The 19,037-nt window shown below is 33.1% G+C and overlaps 2 protein-coding genes across 10 annotated transcripts in view; one reads left to right on the top strand and one right to left on the bottom strand.

Moving 5' to 3' along the window:
- The window catches only part of LOC126830395 (uncharacterized), a 54,932-nt gene extending 49,848 nt beyond the window's left edge, over positions 1–5,084 (top strand). The window contains exons 44-47 of the mRNA XM_056102896.1: positions 1,417–1,668; positions 1,927–2,112; positions 3,339–3,659; positions 4,777–5,084. Coding sequence (XP_055958871.1) covers positions 1,417–1,668; positions 1,927–2,112; positions 3,339–3,659; positions 4,777–4,970 — 953 coding nt within the window. The 3' untranslated portion in view covers positions 4,971–5,084. The remainder of the gene's footprint in view (positions 1–1,416; positions 1,669–1,926; positions 2,113–3,338; positions 3,660–4,776) is intronic.
- A 934-nt stretch (positions 5,085–6,018) lies between these two features.
- LOC126830890 (rho GTPase-activating protein 26) overlaps positions 6,019–19,037 on the bottom strand; it is a 43,387-nt gene continuing 30,368 nt past the window's right edge. For 5 of the 9 annotated variants that reach the window (XM_050561363.2, XM_050561366.2, XM_050561364.2 and 2 more), the window contains 9 exons: positions 18,286–18,547; positions 17,075–17,233; positions 16,127–16,186; positions 14,849–14,902; positions 13,794–13,839; positions 13,559–13,603; positions 12,802–12,879; positions 12,134–12,213; positions 6,019–11,483 (listed from right to left, as the gene is read on the bottom strand). In XM_050561363.2, coding sequence (XP_050417320.1) covers positions 11,392–11,483; positions 12,134–12,213; positions 12,802–12,879; positions 13,559–13,603; positions 13,794–13,839; positions 14,849–14,902; positions 16,127–16,186; positions 17,075–17,233; positions 18,286–18,547 — 876 coding nt within the window. In that variant the 3' untranslated portion in view covers positions 6,019–11,391. The remainder of the gene's footprint in view (positions 11,484–12,133; positions 12,214–12,801; positions 12,880–13,558; positions 13,604–13,793; positions 13,840–14,848; positions 14,903–16,126; positions 16,187–17,074; positions 17,234–18,285; positions 18,548–19,037) is intronic. The other 4 variants (XM_050561368.2, XM_050561369.2, XM_050561370.2 and 1 more) reach the window with 4 other exon arrangements.

Raw genomic sequence — 19,037 nt, 5'->3', positions numbered from 1 at the left:
ACAGTTCATATGGCGGCCCCATTTCACTCGCAAAGAGATACACTGTCAAAAGTGAAAATGGACGTTTTTGATGTTTGTCTTAATAATGAGTAATTGCTCCACCAATCCTAGACATTCATCAATTCGTCCTGGCATGCTCCTAATCAACCGTCCAATCACGATTTGGGGCCATCTGACCCATTCCTCTTGCAGTGCCACGGCCAATTCTTGCAGTGTTGTCGGTTGACGTTGACGTCGACGAACACGTCTCCCGATCATCGCTCAGGCATGCTTTATAGGGGAAAGGTCAGGACTCGTGGCTGCCCAAGGCATATGGACAATATGGTGACGCTGAAGGTAGTCATTCACGACACGAGCGCGGGGGGCACGGACATTATCATCTTGAAAGATGAAACGTCGACCTGCGCGTTGAGCAAATTGCAGAATTATCGGTGCCAGGATGTGGTCAGGGCAGTACACACCAGTGACCCGTCCTTGAACAATATGCAAGTCCGTTCTGCCAGTCATGGTGATTCCTCCCCACACCATAACAGACCCACGTCCGAACCTGTCATGCTATCTGACGTTAACGTTAGCATGACGCTCATCTACACGCCTCCATCGACGATTGCCCCAATTTATACGCTGCCTACACCATTGGCGCCTGTTTGCCATGTGCTGGCGAGTTAATGGAGGCACAACACGCGGTCGTCGCGAATGCAAATGGGCTGAATGTAGCCGATTTCTAATCGTTTGGGGTGTAACTCGAATTTCTGTAACTTGGTACAAGTTTACAGAAAGCTGATTGGCCGCTTGTCCTCGATTTCGCAGGACCTGTGTACGGATGTATCGATCCTGGGCTTGTGTGGTTGCTCCAGGACGACCTGAACGAGGTCTATCATCAACGCTGTGTGTTTGTTGGTACCGGTTCCACAGTCTGCTGATCACAACCCATTTGAAGCATGGCAATAGCACGTAGACGTTCATCATGTTGAAGACGTCTCACACACTAAAGCAAAGATACGCTAAACAGTAAATTTTATGCAAGAACCGATAGGAAAGCAAACATGGATGGGATAACCCAGCACGCGGCAGTTTTCATCAACCCTTCCTTGAAGTGTCAAATTTGACAATGAACCCCTCCTACGTGTATGGCGCTATTGCATGTCGCAGGTACAGCTCAATGGTTCTGTGAACATACTCTTAAAGCATGGCAAGTGTCCATGACTATTTATCATATCACAACCTGCATAGGTATTTGCATTTCAATATCCCCAACTTTTTTGGAAGAGTATATAACCCTTCGGAACTAATTTAGCGCATTGCTCAATCCAAATAACTTTGTTATATTTATGCAAATCAATTGCAGGAATAAATCCATTTATATTTAGATATATTTTTAAACAGTAGGTGATATATTTTTTTTTTATTTTGCAGGAACCCCACCGGTTACACCTGCTCCAGGTACAGGACAATGTCCAGGAGCTAGCTGGCAAGCTATTGGCTCTGACTGTTACAGATTTAATGTAAAGCAGTTTATGACGTTTGGCGATGCAATATCGTACTGTAATGACCAAGATGGACAGCTTTTATCTATTCATGATAATGTTACCAATGATTTTATCTACAACACCGTCAAAGAAAACACGGGATGGGCTATTTGGGTTGGTCTGCATAAATCTCAAGATTGTGAGTAAATATTACTTTAGTAGTAAGTTAAGAAAGACAGAGAGACATTTGATTCGATTAACCATAGTGCCAGTCTCTTTTATCAGATATACTGGCATTTTTATTGCGTCATTAAAATAATTTTTTTGCACAAGATTCAGTTTAAATTCGTTCTGTTGTTATTCTGTACGTGACAGAGAAAGCTTTTCGTTTCTTTGTAAACTTAACAAACGTGTAATTAATAATTTTTTTGTTCTTTTTTGTACCTGAACGCTGTAGCTGGATATAAATGGTTGGATAAAAGTCCTGTTGACTTTTTTAAGTGGGATAAATCCGAACCGAAATTAAAGGACACAGGAGGGGAACCTTTACAATGTGTACAGATGTTGTCTTATAAACAGGGTAAATGGAATGCAATTTCCTGTAATAAAGGTGCAATGGGCGTGGTCTGTAAGAGACCAATGAGTAAGTATACTTAAAGACAGTATCAGTAAGTAGTCTAGCTACGAGAATGTTTTTAAGAACGTAGAGTTTTTATTTGATGTGATTGTTTTCAGCTATGATTGAAGCTCTTTAATTTCACTTTGGAAACTCATTTTCTTTATTAAAGCCTATATAACGTTTCGAAAAATAAGATAATTATGTTCTATTTTACTAAAATAACTAAATTATCACCCTAGTGTCAAAACTTTCGCACAACTACAAATATTATCGTTGAATCTAGTGGCGAAATTCACTTGGGCAGATTACTGTCTGTAAGACTGGATTATCCCCGTCTTCGTGTTGCCCCTTTCGTATTCGAAATTTCTATCCGCTTTGATTAATTCTGTGATTGTTTGTGCTAATTGTGTCACGCAGGATTATGTGATTAATTACATTCATGTGCGTAGGAAATTGAATAATTACAATAATCAATCCTTGTTTTAAATTTTTTTAAAATGTGATAGTTCGTGTTTAAGCTATTTCGGATTGATTCAGATAGAACTGTATAGATCCAACACGCTTCACGAGTCAGGGGGTAGCTTTTCTGTGCGTAGCCTATTTGTAGTGCACTTGATGGAACGTCGGTTTACCATAGAGATGGAAATTATCTTATTGTGGTCTCAGAATTCCACAGAGTTCTGATTTCTGCTGCTATGATTAACAAGACATAAACATATCAAATAAGTACATTATCATGAGATATTTACTATTTCCAAAGATTAATGTGACCATAGGTGACACATTGTTCTTGTACTTTTGTATTATGGAAGCTAAATAAGGATTAACTTAGTACTTATTGATATGTATCTTTAACATAAATATATATCAACTGAAAATCCAAACTACCAAAAGTATATCGTTCAAGATGCACCAATGAGGTTTAACCTAGAACTAATTACAAATAGATGAATGGCCCAAGTGGAATTATAAACAGCTTTTAATAGATACAGGGTGATTACTGGTCGGGAAGCATGTCTTCTACTTAACCTGATAACTTGACTTGGAAAATCTTTGATAACGAAAAACAGAGAGTTATATAGTTGCTTTGGACTAGAGTATAGGGTTATAACAGTCTCCAACGCCTATTCTCTATAGAATATATCTGGGATATATTACTCTGTATTTTGGTGTTTGTAAAACGCCGTTTGTACTACAACTAATAATGATAAATTTGTAATGATACTATTGATCACGTTTTTTTTTTGCAGGTTATAATACCAATACAAAACCTCTTCCAAATATCGGTCCAATAGTTACATCCCGACCTTTAACGCCATCACCCCCGTCATCAAATCCACAAACATCTATTCCACAAACTCCCAAGCCACAAACACCCAAGCCACTAACACCCAAACCACAAACCCCATCAAATCCAGTCACACCCAAACCTCAAACCGCCAATCCCATCACATATAATCCCAAGACCGCTAACCCAAGAATCACTTCTGGTCCGTTTATAACCAAGGCGGCTGGAAGAACAAGTGGATCACCGAACAATACGCCAGCGCCTTTAAAACAAGGTTCTCCAGGTAAGTTTTAGCGTCTATTAGTTCACCTATGACCATCTGAGTTACGGGCATGGGTTCCAAACAGGCTGAATGTGTATTTAAACGATTTTGATCAAATGTGAATCCGGATACTAAGCTAAAATTATTGACGGAAAATATAGGAATCTGTATTGGGATGCTGATCAATCACGAACATCAACACAAAAATATGTTCACTGAATTCAGTTAGTGATCAATCGAGCACTTTATATGTAAAAGACGTCCACTGAATTCAGTTAGTGATCAATCAAGCACTTCACACCTAAAATATGCCCGCTGCTTTCGGTTAGTGAACAATCAAGTACGCCCTGACTGAAAGATGTCAGCTGCTTTCGTTGAGCACGTCCTGGCTAAAAGATCTTCGTTCCTTTCGACTGTTGATCAGTTAAACACGCACCGACTAAAAGATGTGCGCTGAATTTGGTTAAGTCCCCATCATACCAAACAAATTCAAATAAGGTCTCAAACACGCCCAACCGCGTCCTAGAAAATATTAAAACGGGTTGTGGTCGGATTAGAATTTTTAAATAATATCTATAATACGACCCTAGTTCGCTCATAAACAGTCTCCAACACGTCCGTCTCGTCTGTACCCTGGCCTCTATGAGTTCAGATCGGGTAAATTTGCCATTTCCAAGCCCGTCAGTAGTCTCATTCTCGTTCAACCTTCAAGCTATGCGGATCAAGACATTCAAATACACTACACACTACTACAGTTGCCTCCTGTGTTTCATCTTGCATCCAGAGGAAGTGCGAGAAGGGCTGCACATCGGAAAGCAGACACTAGCACTGCCTGAAGATCCCTAATCTCAAGTAGCCTCCGTCCATCTCGTTTTAAGTACGTTGTCACTCCGTCTAATTGTAGGGTGGGGGATATTTTGAACAGGCTGAAAGTTATAGAGCTCCCGCCCCACCCAAGACAGTCCGAACCCATCCATGAAGTTCTTAAACAGATCGTAAACAGCTGCTACTACGTTCGCACACAGTTTGAATCCGTTTGACAACATTTTCCAGAACGTAATGAGAACTAGTTTGGTGTGATGGCGGCTTTAGTGATCAATCAAGCACGTCCTATCGAAATTTGTTCTTGTTATTTCAGGTACTGTGCTAGGGGGTGGTGCTATCGCGGGAATAGCCGTGGCTGCGATAGTTATCGTTGTTCTCGTTATATTAGTTGTAGTATTGTTCCTAAGAAAAAACGCTGGGAGACCACTGGGCTTCTCTAGATCATTTTCTAACGCTCTATACGAATCCAGTAGTGCTGCAGGAGGCGAGACCAATGTTTTGAGATAATTTATAACGTCTTATAGTTTATTATGTAAAAAAGTTATTTGATAATAAAATGTTTTTAAACACCTACATTTTTAATGATCGCTCATCTCGTGTTCGATATCCGTGGATCAATTCACAACTAGACATAAGGCTTTCTGGAATTTTATGGTTTCATGACAATATCACCAAGATGGCTTTATCAAATATCCGCATCTTTTGATAATCATTCAACAACACTATTAGCTCACCCTTTTCGATGTTTATCCAAAAACCCTTATAATCATATCCAAGTCTCGTGCTTAAAGATGGATTCCCAGAAAAGTATTTATCGGGTGGTTATTTCCAATAAAAGTATGGTACTTTTGGTATATATGGACAGTAGAGATATCCAATCTTACGAGAAAAATACTGGATTCCCCGAAAAACACTCATGGAGCGTATACAGGACAAAAATGGAAGGGTTCCCCTTATCAACAGCCCGACAATTAGGAATTTCTGCACGCGTGATGTCAAAGGTCACACGCGAACATTGAGCGCTTGATGTAAAAGTTGATAAACTTTATGAAGAGTTAGACATACAACACTTTGAGATAAAAATGACGGAAAAGGACGCGGGTAGTGGATAATTCGATATTTGTAATAAATAGTAAGCGATTAAAGACAACATCGTCTTATGTATGCAATGAATTCTCCTCTGACTTCAAAGAGAGGTAAGCCACGTGACGTAAACATGACCTGGTTTGATCGAATTTTAATAGCAGGACATTCCTTCGCAATTACAATGTTTGAGAAGGATTTGAAGCAAAGTTATGACAAATTAATTAGTTTGAATATGTTTTTAGTCCATATATACCATTAAATCACCCAGTTTGTACGCGGGAACCCATCTTTAACACAGCTAACGTCAGCCGTTTCAACAGCAGCACTTGTGAATACAGTGTGGAAAATCAGAGTCATAAGGTATAAAGATTAAGACTATTTTGAATTGGATTGCTATGAAGATACCCTTAACACAGTTTAACCTTTACAACAACTGGTAACAAGAGATGCTCGATTTAAAACCAAGGCATTATACTAGTAATAGTTTATTTTAATATTATATATGTACATCAATCAATCAATTATAGCCTAGTACTTGAGGAATTTTCTTTTCTAAATATACAAATAAGAATATTGCATAGCATTTAATTAATGAACTAAACATGAACAAAACAAAACAATATCCTTAATAGTTTTAGATACATGCAAATTTGTCCACCTTTTGTTTCATGACAATTTTCATACACAATAAATGTTTTGGAATAAGTAGGGCAGCAATATAAACCTAATGAATATATATATACAATATCTGATGTCATGATAAGCTTTTATTATTGAAATGCCAATGATGCTATAAACTTCATTAAGTTATGGAACTTGCTTTTATATACCAAAAACTTGTAAGAAAATAAGAAATTGACATGGTTAATATTACAAAAAGACATAGTGATAACATAAAAAACATAGTCTATTACATCATAGGTTTAGCATATAATATTAACCTCAGTTAAAGATTAGGTTTTAATATTAAGAGGAAGAGATATAGAAACAACCATGTGATATTCTAATATCACATGTTCCATTTTGATATTCAACAGTTATGAAATTTATTTCAAGTATTAATTATAGATTAAGCCTAAAACCAATGCATATCCAGAGATTAGTTGACTCAGTTGCGGGTGGTATACAGTCTACTGCTGGTTTTGTTTCAATTAAAAGTAGAAATGGAATTTCAAATAGTGAAGTTATATTTTCTCTCTTAATTAAAGATATGTTTGTATATATAGACCTAGGTTATAATTATAATTTATTTATTCATTAAAATCCATTGCTCATACTTATCAATAGAACTTTATTTGAAATTGTTGTAATTCATGTGTTGTACTAGGGGCAATTCTGCCTCTAATACTTGACTACAGTTATTATTTGCTAGACCTATATTCCATTTTATTTTTCATAAAATTAATTTTTAAAAGCACTATTTCAATTTTAGATTGATATCCCTTCAACGGGAAATAAAGTGATTAAAATGGCACATACTACAGATAAAAAGGTCACTTCACTTCTAATCAAAATCAGGAAGTCCAAATCTTTGTCTTGTTCAACCATAGTTCAAAGATGAAAGCAAAATTCTTACATTGGCTAGACCTCTTTCATTTGGATAAAAAAAATTAAAATGTCAATTTAATTATCTTTGTCCACTGTTTTTGGGGGGATGATTATCTGTTTTCCTTGAAAAAATAAATTTAAAGTCAGGAAATATAAAAATAAGCTTCGTCAGTTTGTGGCTTCCGGCTTCCGCTTAATCTTTCTGACCCAAAAATTTAATCTTATTCCAATTCAGAATTTGAGTTTAACATCAGAGAGGATTAGCTAATATAAGTTTAAAGTTTTCAAACGAACTGTTAATTGTACAAAATAATTCAAACCCCTGCTCCATTACCAATAACTTCTTTACTACACTGACTATACAAACTGCACCAATATTTTTTTACATATATAATAGTAAGCTTATAAATGGTGGGATAAAATCAAACCTCATGGAGGATATAAATTTCCCCTAAATTAATTTTATGAAACATTTCATTTTTTTAATTAAAAAAATTTTCAAAACTGTACATGGTTTATTATTTACATTAACATTCAATAACACTGTATATTTTACACAAAAAATTATGATTGTTTCACATGAAATATTATTACAATATATGAATTAATATTATTAATAGAAGATGAATGAATAGGATGTTAATATGATACATGTGATAAGAGTAGATAATAAAAACTTTCATAACATGAATATAATATAAAGCTTGCAACATATTATAGTTCTCAATTCAAACATTTTACAGGCATTAAATCATATATTTGGTGTACAGCAGTTAAGGCAGAAAAAGATTTATCTAGAGAGAAAGAAATGTGATTTAACTCAAAAGGTCATTTTGGGACTAACATGTGGTGTATCTTTATTTCAATAATAACTCTGTTTACAATATAATCCGGAGTTTATGGTCATAAAAAATTCTGGGATCAAAACATGTGAATCAAAAAAACAGACCTTACAGTCTGGGACCACTCAGCCACCAAATCCCAATTTGTCTAGGAAAAGCATTTAAGATTTATACATGTAGATATTACAAAAGTTATGTTGTTTTGTTGGGGTTTTTTTTGGGGGGGGAGGGGGGAGGGATGCTAACATAAACAATAATTTCAAACCAAGGTCTATCTTAAGAAGCAACTGAAATGTCTGAAATGAGAGCTGGGCAATATATCTATCATAATTAACAATTAGCTGCTGTCATAATTTATTGTGGTGTTCTGTTCATTCCTCTTATAAATGCTAGTTAATACTACTAGATTTGTCATTTACTCATTAAATTTAAGGTAATAATTTGATAATAAATGAATCATCATGTAGTATGCTGCAATTTAAACCGTACAAGATAATAGATAATATATTGAGTGAACAAACAGTACATCAATATATCAACTAATAGTATATCCAATGAACAGTACAACATCTCAAGAGATAATATATTGAGAGAACAGTATATCGTGTATCAACAGATGATAATATATCAGTATATCAATATTAATACATCGAGTACACCAATAAATATATCAACGGATAATATATTGAGTAAACTATACACCAATATATTAACCAATAATATATCAGGTAAACAGTACACCAATATATTAACAGATAATATATCAAGTTAACAGTACACCAATATATCAACGGATAATATATCAAGTTACCTGTACACCAATATATCAGCGGATAATATATCAAGTAAACAGTACACCAATATATCAAGTAAACAGTACACCAATATATCATGTGAACAACCAAATTGTACCTTCTAGCAATAAACTAAGGTACGATAAAAGAATAAAATGATTTAATGCATGCAAGCCTTAACAGATAAAATAATCAGAATAATCCTTAAAAGAAATAATGTTACTATAGATCTTTCATTTACGCCAAACGAATAATGCTAAATAACCCAAAGCACCAATTACTCCAAAATAAGATTTGATCAAATGACGATATATTATTTTTTACCAATGTTTAAACCGATTTTCGAAATCTGCTATAACCTAAGATTTCTCCAAACTATTTTATTTAACATACAAATAAAACCTGCTTAGATAAACTTTTTATTTACCATACAAGTAAAACCTGCGTAGATAAACTAACATTTACTCTTCAAAAAATCTTGCCTCTAACCTACATAAAATTCACATAGTGAAAGACTTTCATCACACATTATGACTAGAACAATTAAAATATATATTTCTTAACTCATGTAAACAAATTTGATGTCATTCCATTTGTAATTCGAAATCAGAATAGAAATCTGTCTGAATGTTGAAAATATAATATATATCATTCCTAGTAGAAATCTCATCTCAACTACCTTGTTATATAGTAGGCTACAATATATTATGAAGGCAAAAAATTTTTTTTAAATATATCCTTTATATGCTCAGCAAAAGCAACCTATTATTTACTTCATTTGTTATTTATTCCTCTAAATTAAAATAGAAGTAGAAATTTTTGGTAAAATACTAATAACTCTCTATATTATTTTACCGAAGCATTTTAACTTTTCTAATCTGGAAAATAATGACGTCATTTATTTATTTACTCATTTAACCATCTGAAGACCTGTTTAAATATTCTAACATTACAACACCCAGACCTCAATTTTACTGAAGTCGCAATGTATCAACATTTACAATTATTTGAGCTATAGACATTTGAGCATACAGTATATTATCAAATGAAATGCAATATGGAAATCCATAAGTCTCAGGGAGCAACGTTAGTTTGGCAATGGTTGTAATGTAAATGAGAAAAGATTTATTTCACAAGAATTTTATCATAAAATTTAAGATTTAAAAAAAGATTTCCCTAAAAAATTAAAGACATTTCCATTCATTTATAAGAGATTCAATATTAAGGCTCGGTAGAGCATGAGCAGATTTTTCATTTTTATGATGATCTTTATCCAAAATAATTTAAAAAAACATTATTTGAGCATATTATGTGAAATCGTAGTAATATTATGATTATAAAAACCACAACAAAAGATACTGTAGTTTATTAGGCTAAATAGTTTGCTTAAAACTAGTTTCTATCTAAAATCTGGACTTAAAATCAGCCATTAAAATCAGACAAATAGGTATTAAGTCCAATTTAAGAGATTGCCATAAGCATTCTTAAAATCAATGTTCACTAAAAAGAAAGCGTAAAGTTTACTATGGAATTTTAATTTGTGACTTCATGAATTTTTGGTTATAATGATTAACATAGATGAACAATAACAAAATAAACAAATAAAAAAACCTTAAAATGCTAAAATCAGCATTTGTTATCCAACAAGCGCTGTGCGAAAAATATTTGCAATTATTATCACACTGGTTCATTTTGATTTCAAATTTAGAATTGTTTAAATCTAGGCCACACAGAAAAGAAATTTTCTCGAAATGATGATTTTTAAACCAAAATCTTGGATATTAGTCAATGTTTTTCAAAATGCTACAATTTTACATTCTATGGAATTTTAACATAAATTTGATAAAATCTCAGTAAATTTCTTTATTGGGGTATGTGTAAATCTAATTATTTTTTGAACTTAGAAGTGTTAGCTTTAGCCATGAAGAAACAAAACCCAAGTGTTGATTTCTTTATAGCCTGGCCTAACAATATTTTGATATATATTTTCGTAAGTCCTAAAGCTGTAAATATCCCTGATTGTTATTTCATTGTATGTTAATTGTTAAAACTCTCCAGTCTTTTCTATTTAGAAAAAAAGATTTTAACAAAATATAAAAACTTGACATCAACAAAATGACGAATCAATATGTACATTATCAGTAAATGAAAATTCATGCAATAATCCTCATCTTATTCAATGACAACATAAAAGTTTAATATTTAATTTCCCAGAGATTCTTGTAGAAGGAATTTTTACGTAGTTATTTTTTGATATGTCCATAAATTATATAGATGAAAGCTGTTGAATAATTGTTATTATTTACGATACAACTAATTAAAGATTAGGTACATCTAAGAAACCTAGGATTTTCCATGGCATCACATTTTCTATAACTGTATCAAAATTTGGCACTTTTTTTTAATATATAAAAAGTTTGTGACAAACTTGAAACTCAAGACAATTTATGATTTTATAAAAATGTTGTACATTGTAATATACGGTTGAAGCTTCAACAAACAGACTTGAGCCATTGTCAAGAGTTTCGATTTAGCACTAAGCTTATCATTCGTGATATACATTTCTTTCTATCGGCTTTACCTGTACCTTGTGCCTTACACCTTTTGCTTAGATAATAACAATTAACAAATGAATTAATTCTTCATTTTCTTGTATTACTAATCAATAAATTCGACATAGTTTTCTGGTAAGAGTCCTGTCTTCCCACACGACGTTCCTTCTAACCAGCCTGGTTCTCTTGACGGTCTTACTGTTGTAAAAATAAACACACAATAATTAATTCCAAAACAATAGCCTTCTGGATTAATGTAAACTATCTCTGGACTAGAACAGAAGCCTTCTGGATTAATGTAAACTATCTCTGGACTAGAACAGAAGCCTTCTGGATTAATGTAAACTATCTCTGGACTAGAACAGAAGCCTTCTGGATCAATGTAAACTATCTCTGGACTAGAACAGAAGCCTTCTGGATTAATGTAAACTATCTCTGGACTAGAACAGAAGCCTTCTGGATTAATGTAAACTATCTCTGGACTAGAATAGAAATGAAATGGGGGATTAACGTCCTAATTTTCTGCACCAACCCAGGTAATGAAGACCGAAAAACGCCATGCAGTGTCCTGGGAGGTTAATTTTGTGTTGACGAGAGGTCTTGGTTTTTATCCCATTTGAACAATTAGATACCTTTCCTTACCAGACCCTCTGTCCTTCATCAATAACAAGTGGAAACTAGGTTTGAATATTTTGCAGAACTTCCTCGGCCAATACTGGTTTTGTACCTAGGACCTCGTTGTTAGTGAGCCAGTGCCACTCAATGAGCCACGGTAGCTCTGTTACTAGATTGTTGGCTGAGAAGATGGAAATGATTGTTTTTCAAATGTGAAGGAATAAAATACATACCATTATGAATAAGTTGATTAGCTTCAAAGGATAATTCTGTAGGATTTTCTGCTTTACATCTATATAATGCTCTAGCTAACCTAAAGCAAGAAAAACATTACCACATTATACCCATCTGGACCAATGCCCATAAAAATACTTTTATATTAAAGTAAAGATGCAGTCTATAGAGGGATTTTAAATCTTTTGATTATGTTGAATCTCTGAATTAATTACCAGCCCAAAATGGTTCAACCCTGTTCATTATTTATAAATATATGATGAAATGAGGATACAAAGTATCATTAAACAAATTCCAACACGGTCAAAGATATACTATGATATTGCCGAATAGCTTTCACACAACCTTCAAATAGGTCAATGTTATTGAGACAAATACATTGTAATTTTTTTTTCTAATTTATCTAAAGGAGGAACTCAGAATTTTTTTTTTTTTATCTTATTAGTAAGACTAGACACACTTTCTGGACACAAGTCTGAAGATTTTTCTTAGATTTAAACCAAAGACAAATCATAGTCTAGAGTTGAGTACCATAACCATTTGCCAACCATGGCCCTGCCCAGTCAACAGTAATTACACAGGATCCACCACTGACAGGTTTGAATCCTAGGTAATATTCTATTGACTGTTCCTTCTCTTTAAATGATTGCTGTTGATAGAAACGTACCTTTTAGGTTTAGGGCCTACACTACTATTAGATAAACCACCAACACTCCCTGTCATACTTGACTGCATGGAAGAATTCCTACAAAACAAATAGTTTAATTACCAGAAAAATAAATTTCAGAGAAAACAAGGTTCCCAATTAATTATGGGTTAGATTTTAGCATTACATAAGGACAGTATGGTAATGTCTTGTCCCAATGACTAGGTTTACTTTCTTTGCCAATCTTCACCCAGGATAGAGGGCCTGGCTAAGGAACGGTGTATAGTTGTTGGAATAATATGGAAAAACGAGGTCCTATGTAGAAATTGGTGCGCATTTAAAAGAACACTTGGCAGTCAGAATTCAATAAAAGAGTAGGCCGTAGCGCTGCTGTCTGGGCAAAATTTCTCTCATAGCACACTGTATAGTGTATGCCTGTCTTCAATAGTCTTGTTGGAGCAAAACTGTATGGCTAGTGAGAACCAGGTGTGAAAAAACCTGAAGAATCTTCTTGGTCCACAGCAGGATTTTAATCCAGGACATCCCAATCAAGATTTCGGTGCCACTGTCTGTCCAATTACATTAGCCTCATCGATACAGCAATGTATCAAGTATAACCTTGTTAAATATCTATACTAAGCAAACTACTCTAACGAGTCTGATATAGTAAAATCTATATTATATAAACAATTGGAATTACTACTAGAATATTAATAACCAGTTTTCACATTATTTAAATTTGAAATACTAGACAAAATGAAATATATCCTCTACTTACATTGAAGAACTAAAATCATTTGAACTTCTTTTCTTCACACTTCCACTAAATAAAGAAATAATTATCAAAAATGTCATATTAATACAGGAAGTGAAAATATTGACTTGACATGGGTAAAACTGTATTTTCAACAAATCAACCTGGAACCCAATAGAATATATTTGTAATTTTCATCATTAAATTTTTACCCTGGCTCTTTTATTTTATATGAAACATGTATAAAAAGTAAACTTACAAAGTCGGTGATTCTGCACCGGCCACATTTAAAGCGTAACGATTTGCTGAAATAGAAGAGACATACATTAACAAAACAATACTTAGAATAATTATCAACCATTTTATTGTTTGAGACAAAATTTTCCAGTATTGTCAAATCAAACAGAAAGAAATCAAACAATATGATATATATCGTAATGGGGCAAAAAAATAAGAGTAACAACAGACGAAAGCCACACCAACATAAAAAAAATTTGCTATTGACTTGAGAAAAAAAAAGCTACTCAAAAGCCTTTAGTTTTAAATTTTCAGATAGTTCACGAGACTCAAGTTGCTATTTTAAGTATTTATTTATCAGGAAACAAAGAACTAAATTGGTTTGTCCTAAGCAATTCCTACCATAGTAATGATTATTTATGTAAATGAAAATAAAGGTTAATCAAAGTAGTTTTTATTTAATTATTTTTGATTTGTTGGCCAACTTAAGTCGATAGGTTTAGTATCTAGAAGTGACATATGTGTAAGTAGAAGAATTAGTAAAATTAACAAGGGTTGAAGTTCCCCGCCCAGATTGTACCTGGATCTTTTTTCATAAAAACTTAAATCATTTAAAATTGATTGTCACATATGAACTACTCCAAAAAATCGCAGGTCTTGATGGTAACTTGTAACAAATTCGAAATTACCAGTAAAGAATGTACGTATGATTTTGAGTTGATGGAAAATATTTTTTTGTGGTGTATTTCAAATAAGGGGCCTGTATATAGCTAGTCACAATAATTTGCTTTAAACATACAGGTAAGTTATCTTACTTCAAAATGGTGGAATTCAAAGTTATTGACCTAAACAGTTCTTTAAATTACGATTATCATTTTTAATTTTAGTGGAGACATCAAAATGCAGCAAATGTCACAACTCATTTTAAGATATTTTGGGTTTTATGAAAAAGGTCCCAGGGGTAAAAAAAAAAAGGAAACTGAATGAATTGACTCAATCATACAGACTAAGATTGACACCACTACACTTATAGGATGCATCATAGTCCGTACAAATTCTCGGCATATTACAACACACCTTTTAGTGGAGGACCGGGAGATGGTCCCACCCTTGCCCATACAGGTTTTTCACCTGTAATAAATAGTGACATATATACAATTGTTTATTCAAAGGTTCATAACATTATTGTTCATTGGATTTAATTAGTCATATTTTAATTTCAGCAGTTGCAAAGAAATATACATCACCATTTAAAAATGTGATGCATTTCACCCACTAAAACGATACTAGTATGAATTTTATCATTACACAACTTTGCAGCTCACCATATAACCACCACCACAATTTCCAAAACTGGCAATGACAATACACTCTGCCCAAAACCCTTATTATTCATTGTGATTACAGAAATCCTATGAGCCACTAGAGATATTATTTTTTTAGTGAATAAAACCCATAAGATCTCAAATTGACACTATCCCAAAGTTCCTGGATATCTATATCTGCATACATGCCTAAATTAAAGTGGAATGTGATTTTTTTCACTTTTATAATCACTGATACAATTTAACAGTGGAATTTATCAGAGTAGGTATAAGACATATTTCTTCATATTTTGGTATTTAATTTGGTTATTTATACCCATTTTTATCAAGTGACATCTTGAACCTCACCGTTACCACCTATTGTTAATATTGCCATGCATATCAAACAATTAATTAAATATACAGAAAAACTGTCAATATTGTGATTTTGTATAGTAAATATATTTCAACATCATTTATTTTAAACCAATTACTAATAAAATTATAAATAAATATGTCATTTCAAAACTCCATTAGTTTGACTTTTCCATTATAATTATAATTATAGTTTATTTCAATCAGATGTATATGGCCAGTTTCCAAAATTTAAAGCCCCAACAGGCCAGGAGATATATTTAGAGCTTTATTTAAAAAAAACATTATTTTAAACAATCTATTCAAACTTAATTTTCTTTAACTTCACATTGGTTTTTGTTGATTATACACGGACATCTTTGTCCCTCTTAGTAAAAATAGCAATAATAATTGTGGTATCTTTTTCATACAAGTCAGCAGTACAATCTTCTTCATTTAGGATTACATCATTCTTAACACATTTTTAACTTTTGAAATATTTTTAACTATTTGACCTGACCTGTGCATTTAGCAGCATGCAAATCTTATTAGTAACAAGACAAGTTAATTTTATCCACACAAGCATATATTTAGTCATTTTATTAATACATATATATACACACAAGATGTTAAAATTTATTAGCGAACGAGTGACGTGCTGTGTTTGTTAGTGTTGGTATGTTTATAAAACTATAACCTGATGGTGATAATGGTGATATTGGTGATCTGGGTCCATATTCAAATATCTCTGGTATTCCTACATACACAAATTTATAATATAATTAGACATTAGATTCGTGTATGGCTAACTTATCTATCAGAATACAGTCACATGTACAGACATTAATTAAAACACAGAGCCTATACCATACGGATCAACACCATGGCAGTGATATCATGTTACTTGATATTCTTTTGGTAAATTATGGAATTCCTTGATATAAAATGTGTGTACTGCTGATTAATTCTATTCAATGTGTTTTGCTTTGTATGACAAGAAGTATGAAGAGAAGCATGAAGCAATGTAGAATTGAGATTTGTGATAAGTATTTCTACCTTTTTTCCAATAATCTATCAAAGTTACATGTAATGGATTTATAGCAGACGCTATACCCTGTCTAGAACATCTGATACCATAACATTTTTATAATCATCCAATATTACCCCAACATTTAAAATATAAATTTTCCTATATCTGCATAACTTAAAAGAATCGCAGAGATATATCCACTAAAAACTTTCAACTTATGAGTTGTACAGATTCTTTAACGTTTTACAAATAATTCGACAAATGTTCAAGAGAAAAGTCCAAGGAAATTTTGAAAATGACATTCAAAATTAATAACATTTATTTTTTTGTAATACCCCTTTAATTATCCCTATATATTTGGGTAGTGGCCGTCTAGTTCATATGGTACGATTATTTCAGTAAGTCATATGAATCCAGATCTGTAGCAGGAGGAAACATAAGAACCCGGAAAACCTGATGAGATTACGTAGATGATCCTGTGACAGACGTTAGGATCTATAATATAAGACCCCTCGGCAACCCAATTTGTCTATTATTAAGCCAGAGAAGTAACAGCCATTATCGCAGGAGAGCCAGTGAAAGAAGGCATCGTTTTAAAGATGTTAGTTATCTTACCTATTGCACTAATATTAGAATAAAGCGGTGTACTACTATTACTACCCCGTCGTCGTGAATCTAATTGAGGTGATGTAGCTGCTTGTCGTGGATGATGATTATTCTTAGATGTATTCAACGAATCCGAACTACCGCTAGTACTACTATGAGTTTCAAATCCTACAGGGAAAAAAAATATACAACATAAATCACACAAACAAGCCAGACTACATACCATTTGTCGGGCTGTATAAAGCTTTCTTACCCAGAATCTCATTTTAGCTAAAGTTGAGCTTTACAGAAATATTACGGCGAATTAATATCAACTTCAAAAGCAAATTGAAAAGAATTATCGTTTTCCATATTAATTTTGATGGTCATTAATATACATCTTACCATGTGGGTCAAAAAATGTTACACATTCTGTGTGTATGCTACTTTTTTAAATCTGAATACTTTAATATTTTTTATCAGAAAAATGAAAAATGTCATCCCCCACCTCATCGCCAAAATAAATAGAAAATACTTGTTAATGACTTGCACATTTATCTTTTGATAAAGCCCCAAGCAATCAAACTGTCTTTCACTCTGCTTAACCTCATGGACCACTAAAACCTTAATATTTAAAATGTTAAAGTACAACTTTAGCTTGAAAGTAAGATCAATGCATACAGCTGTTTGTATATAGAATTCAACTGTTTGTATTGTAGCAAGAACATATCAAAAAGCATATTATTGGGGCTTCAAACACAAAACAGATTTTAATATATACATACAAGGACATTCATTTATTCATTTCATTAAAAGAATATTTGGGATAAAATGCAAATGTTTTCAGGGGATGTCAAAAGTCTGTAACTCTGGACGTAATTTCAAATTTTTTTTTCCCTGTTAACTTGAAACATGCCACAATCATTTGTGTAATTTTATGTATCAGCCCCACCAAGCAATTCATTTCAAGCTGCCTATATTTCAAACATTATTCTAATATCATAAAAGCCATGATCAATGCTCCAAAAACATTCAAATATTTACAATAGAACACAGAATTTGAATAAGCAGGATGCTTGCACAAAAATTTGGACAAGTGGCAATAATTTTTACAAGCCACTGGTTTTATCTACATTGCTGTTAATACATCCAAGTCTTTCACAGAAATAATGAATAATTTACATGACCCTCTTGCCAATCGGAAAGAATATAAAAGAGGAGGTCACTCTAACATATCTTACCACCGGTGTTAGCATTATAAATCTGTACAGGTCTAGTGGACCGACTTTTTGCTGAGGGATGTACTGGTGCTGAATTAGAATAAATATGTCCCCCAATTGCCCCCTGTTCCCTTGATAATACTGGTGTTGATGAATTAACTGGTCGACTGTTGTTAGCTGCAGAACTGTTTTTAGCTGCCGTTGTTTTTTGCGATGGGTCATAATGTTTACGTAGAACTTTCCGACTACTAGGATCAACATCTTCAGGCTGTGACCCAAATATCTGAAGTAAATGGTTAAAATATATTCAGTTTTTAATAGACTCCACCAAAGATGTATTTCTTTATTTTTTTCCTTATTATATCGGTCCATTTCCAAATTGTTTTTCAAAGGATCGTGTGGCTCAATAATTATCCTAAATATTACATTTCAAGGTTCTAGAATTATCACATCCACCAATTTATTTACAAGCAATAATTAATTGTCATCTTCGATTATAACATATCTTCTTGTTCTTGTGGATGCTGATTCATGCTTCCATGGAGTCATTTTAAGTTTTGGGTTGAGAAAAGTTCAAATTAATATCAAGTAGACATGCCGCTGAGTAAGTGTTGAAATATTTATTTTATATAGACTGTACATTTACATAAAGATGTTTAAGAGCTAACATGAATCCAACTAGACACCAACTAACTTGTTCAAAATTTCGACTCTTAATTTCACTAGTACAACTTACATGAAATCAACCCTATGACATAAGTTGGGGTTTTGAG

The sequence above is a fragment of the Patella vulgata genome, chromosome 8 (genome assembly GCF_932274485.2).
Source record: "Patella vulgata chromosome 8, xgPatVulg1.2, whole genome shotgun sequence".
In the NCBI taxonomy this organism is placed as follows: Eukaryota; Metazoa; Mollusca; class Gastropoda; family Patellidae; genus Patella; species Patella vulgata.
This window is presented reverse-complemented; position numbering and strand designations above follow the sequence as displayed.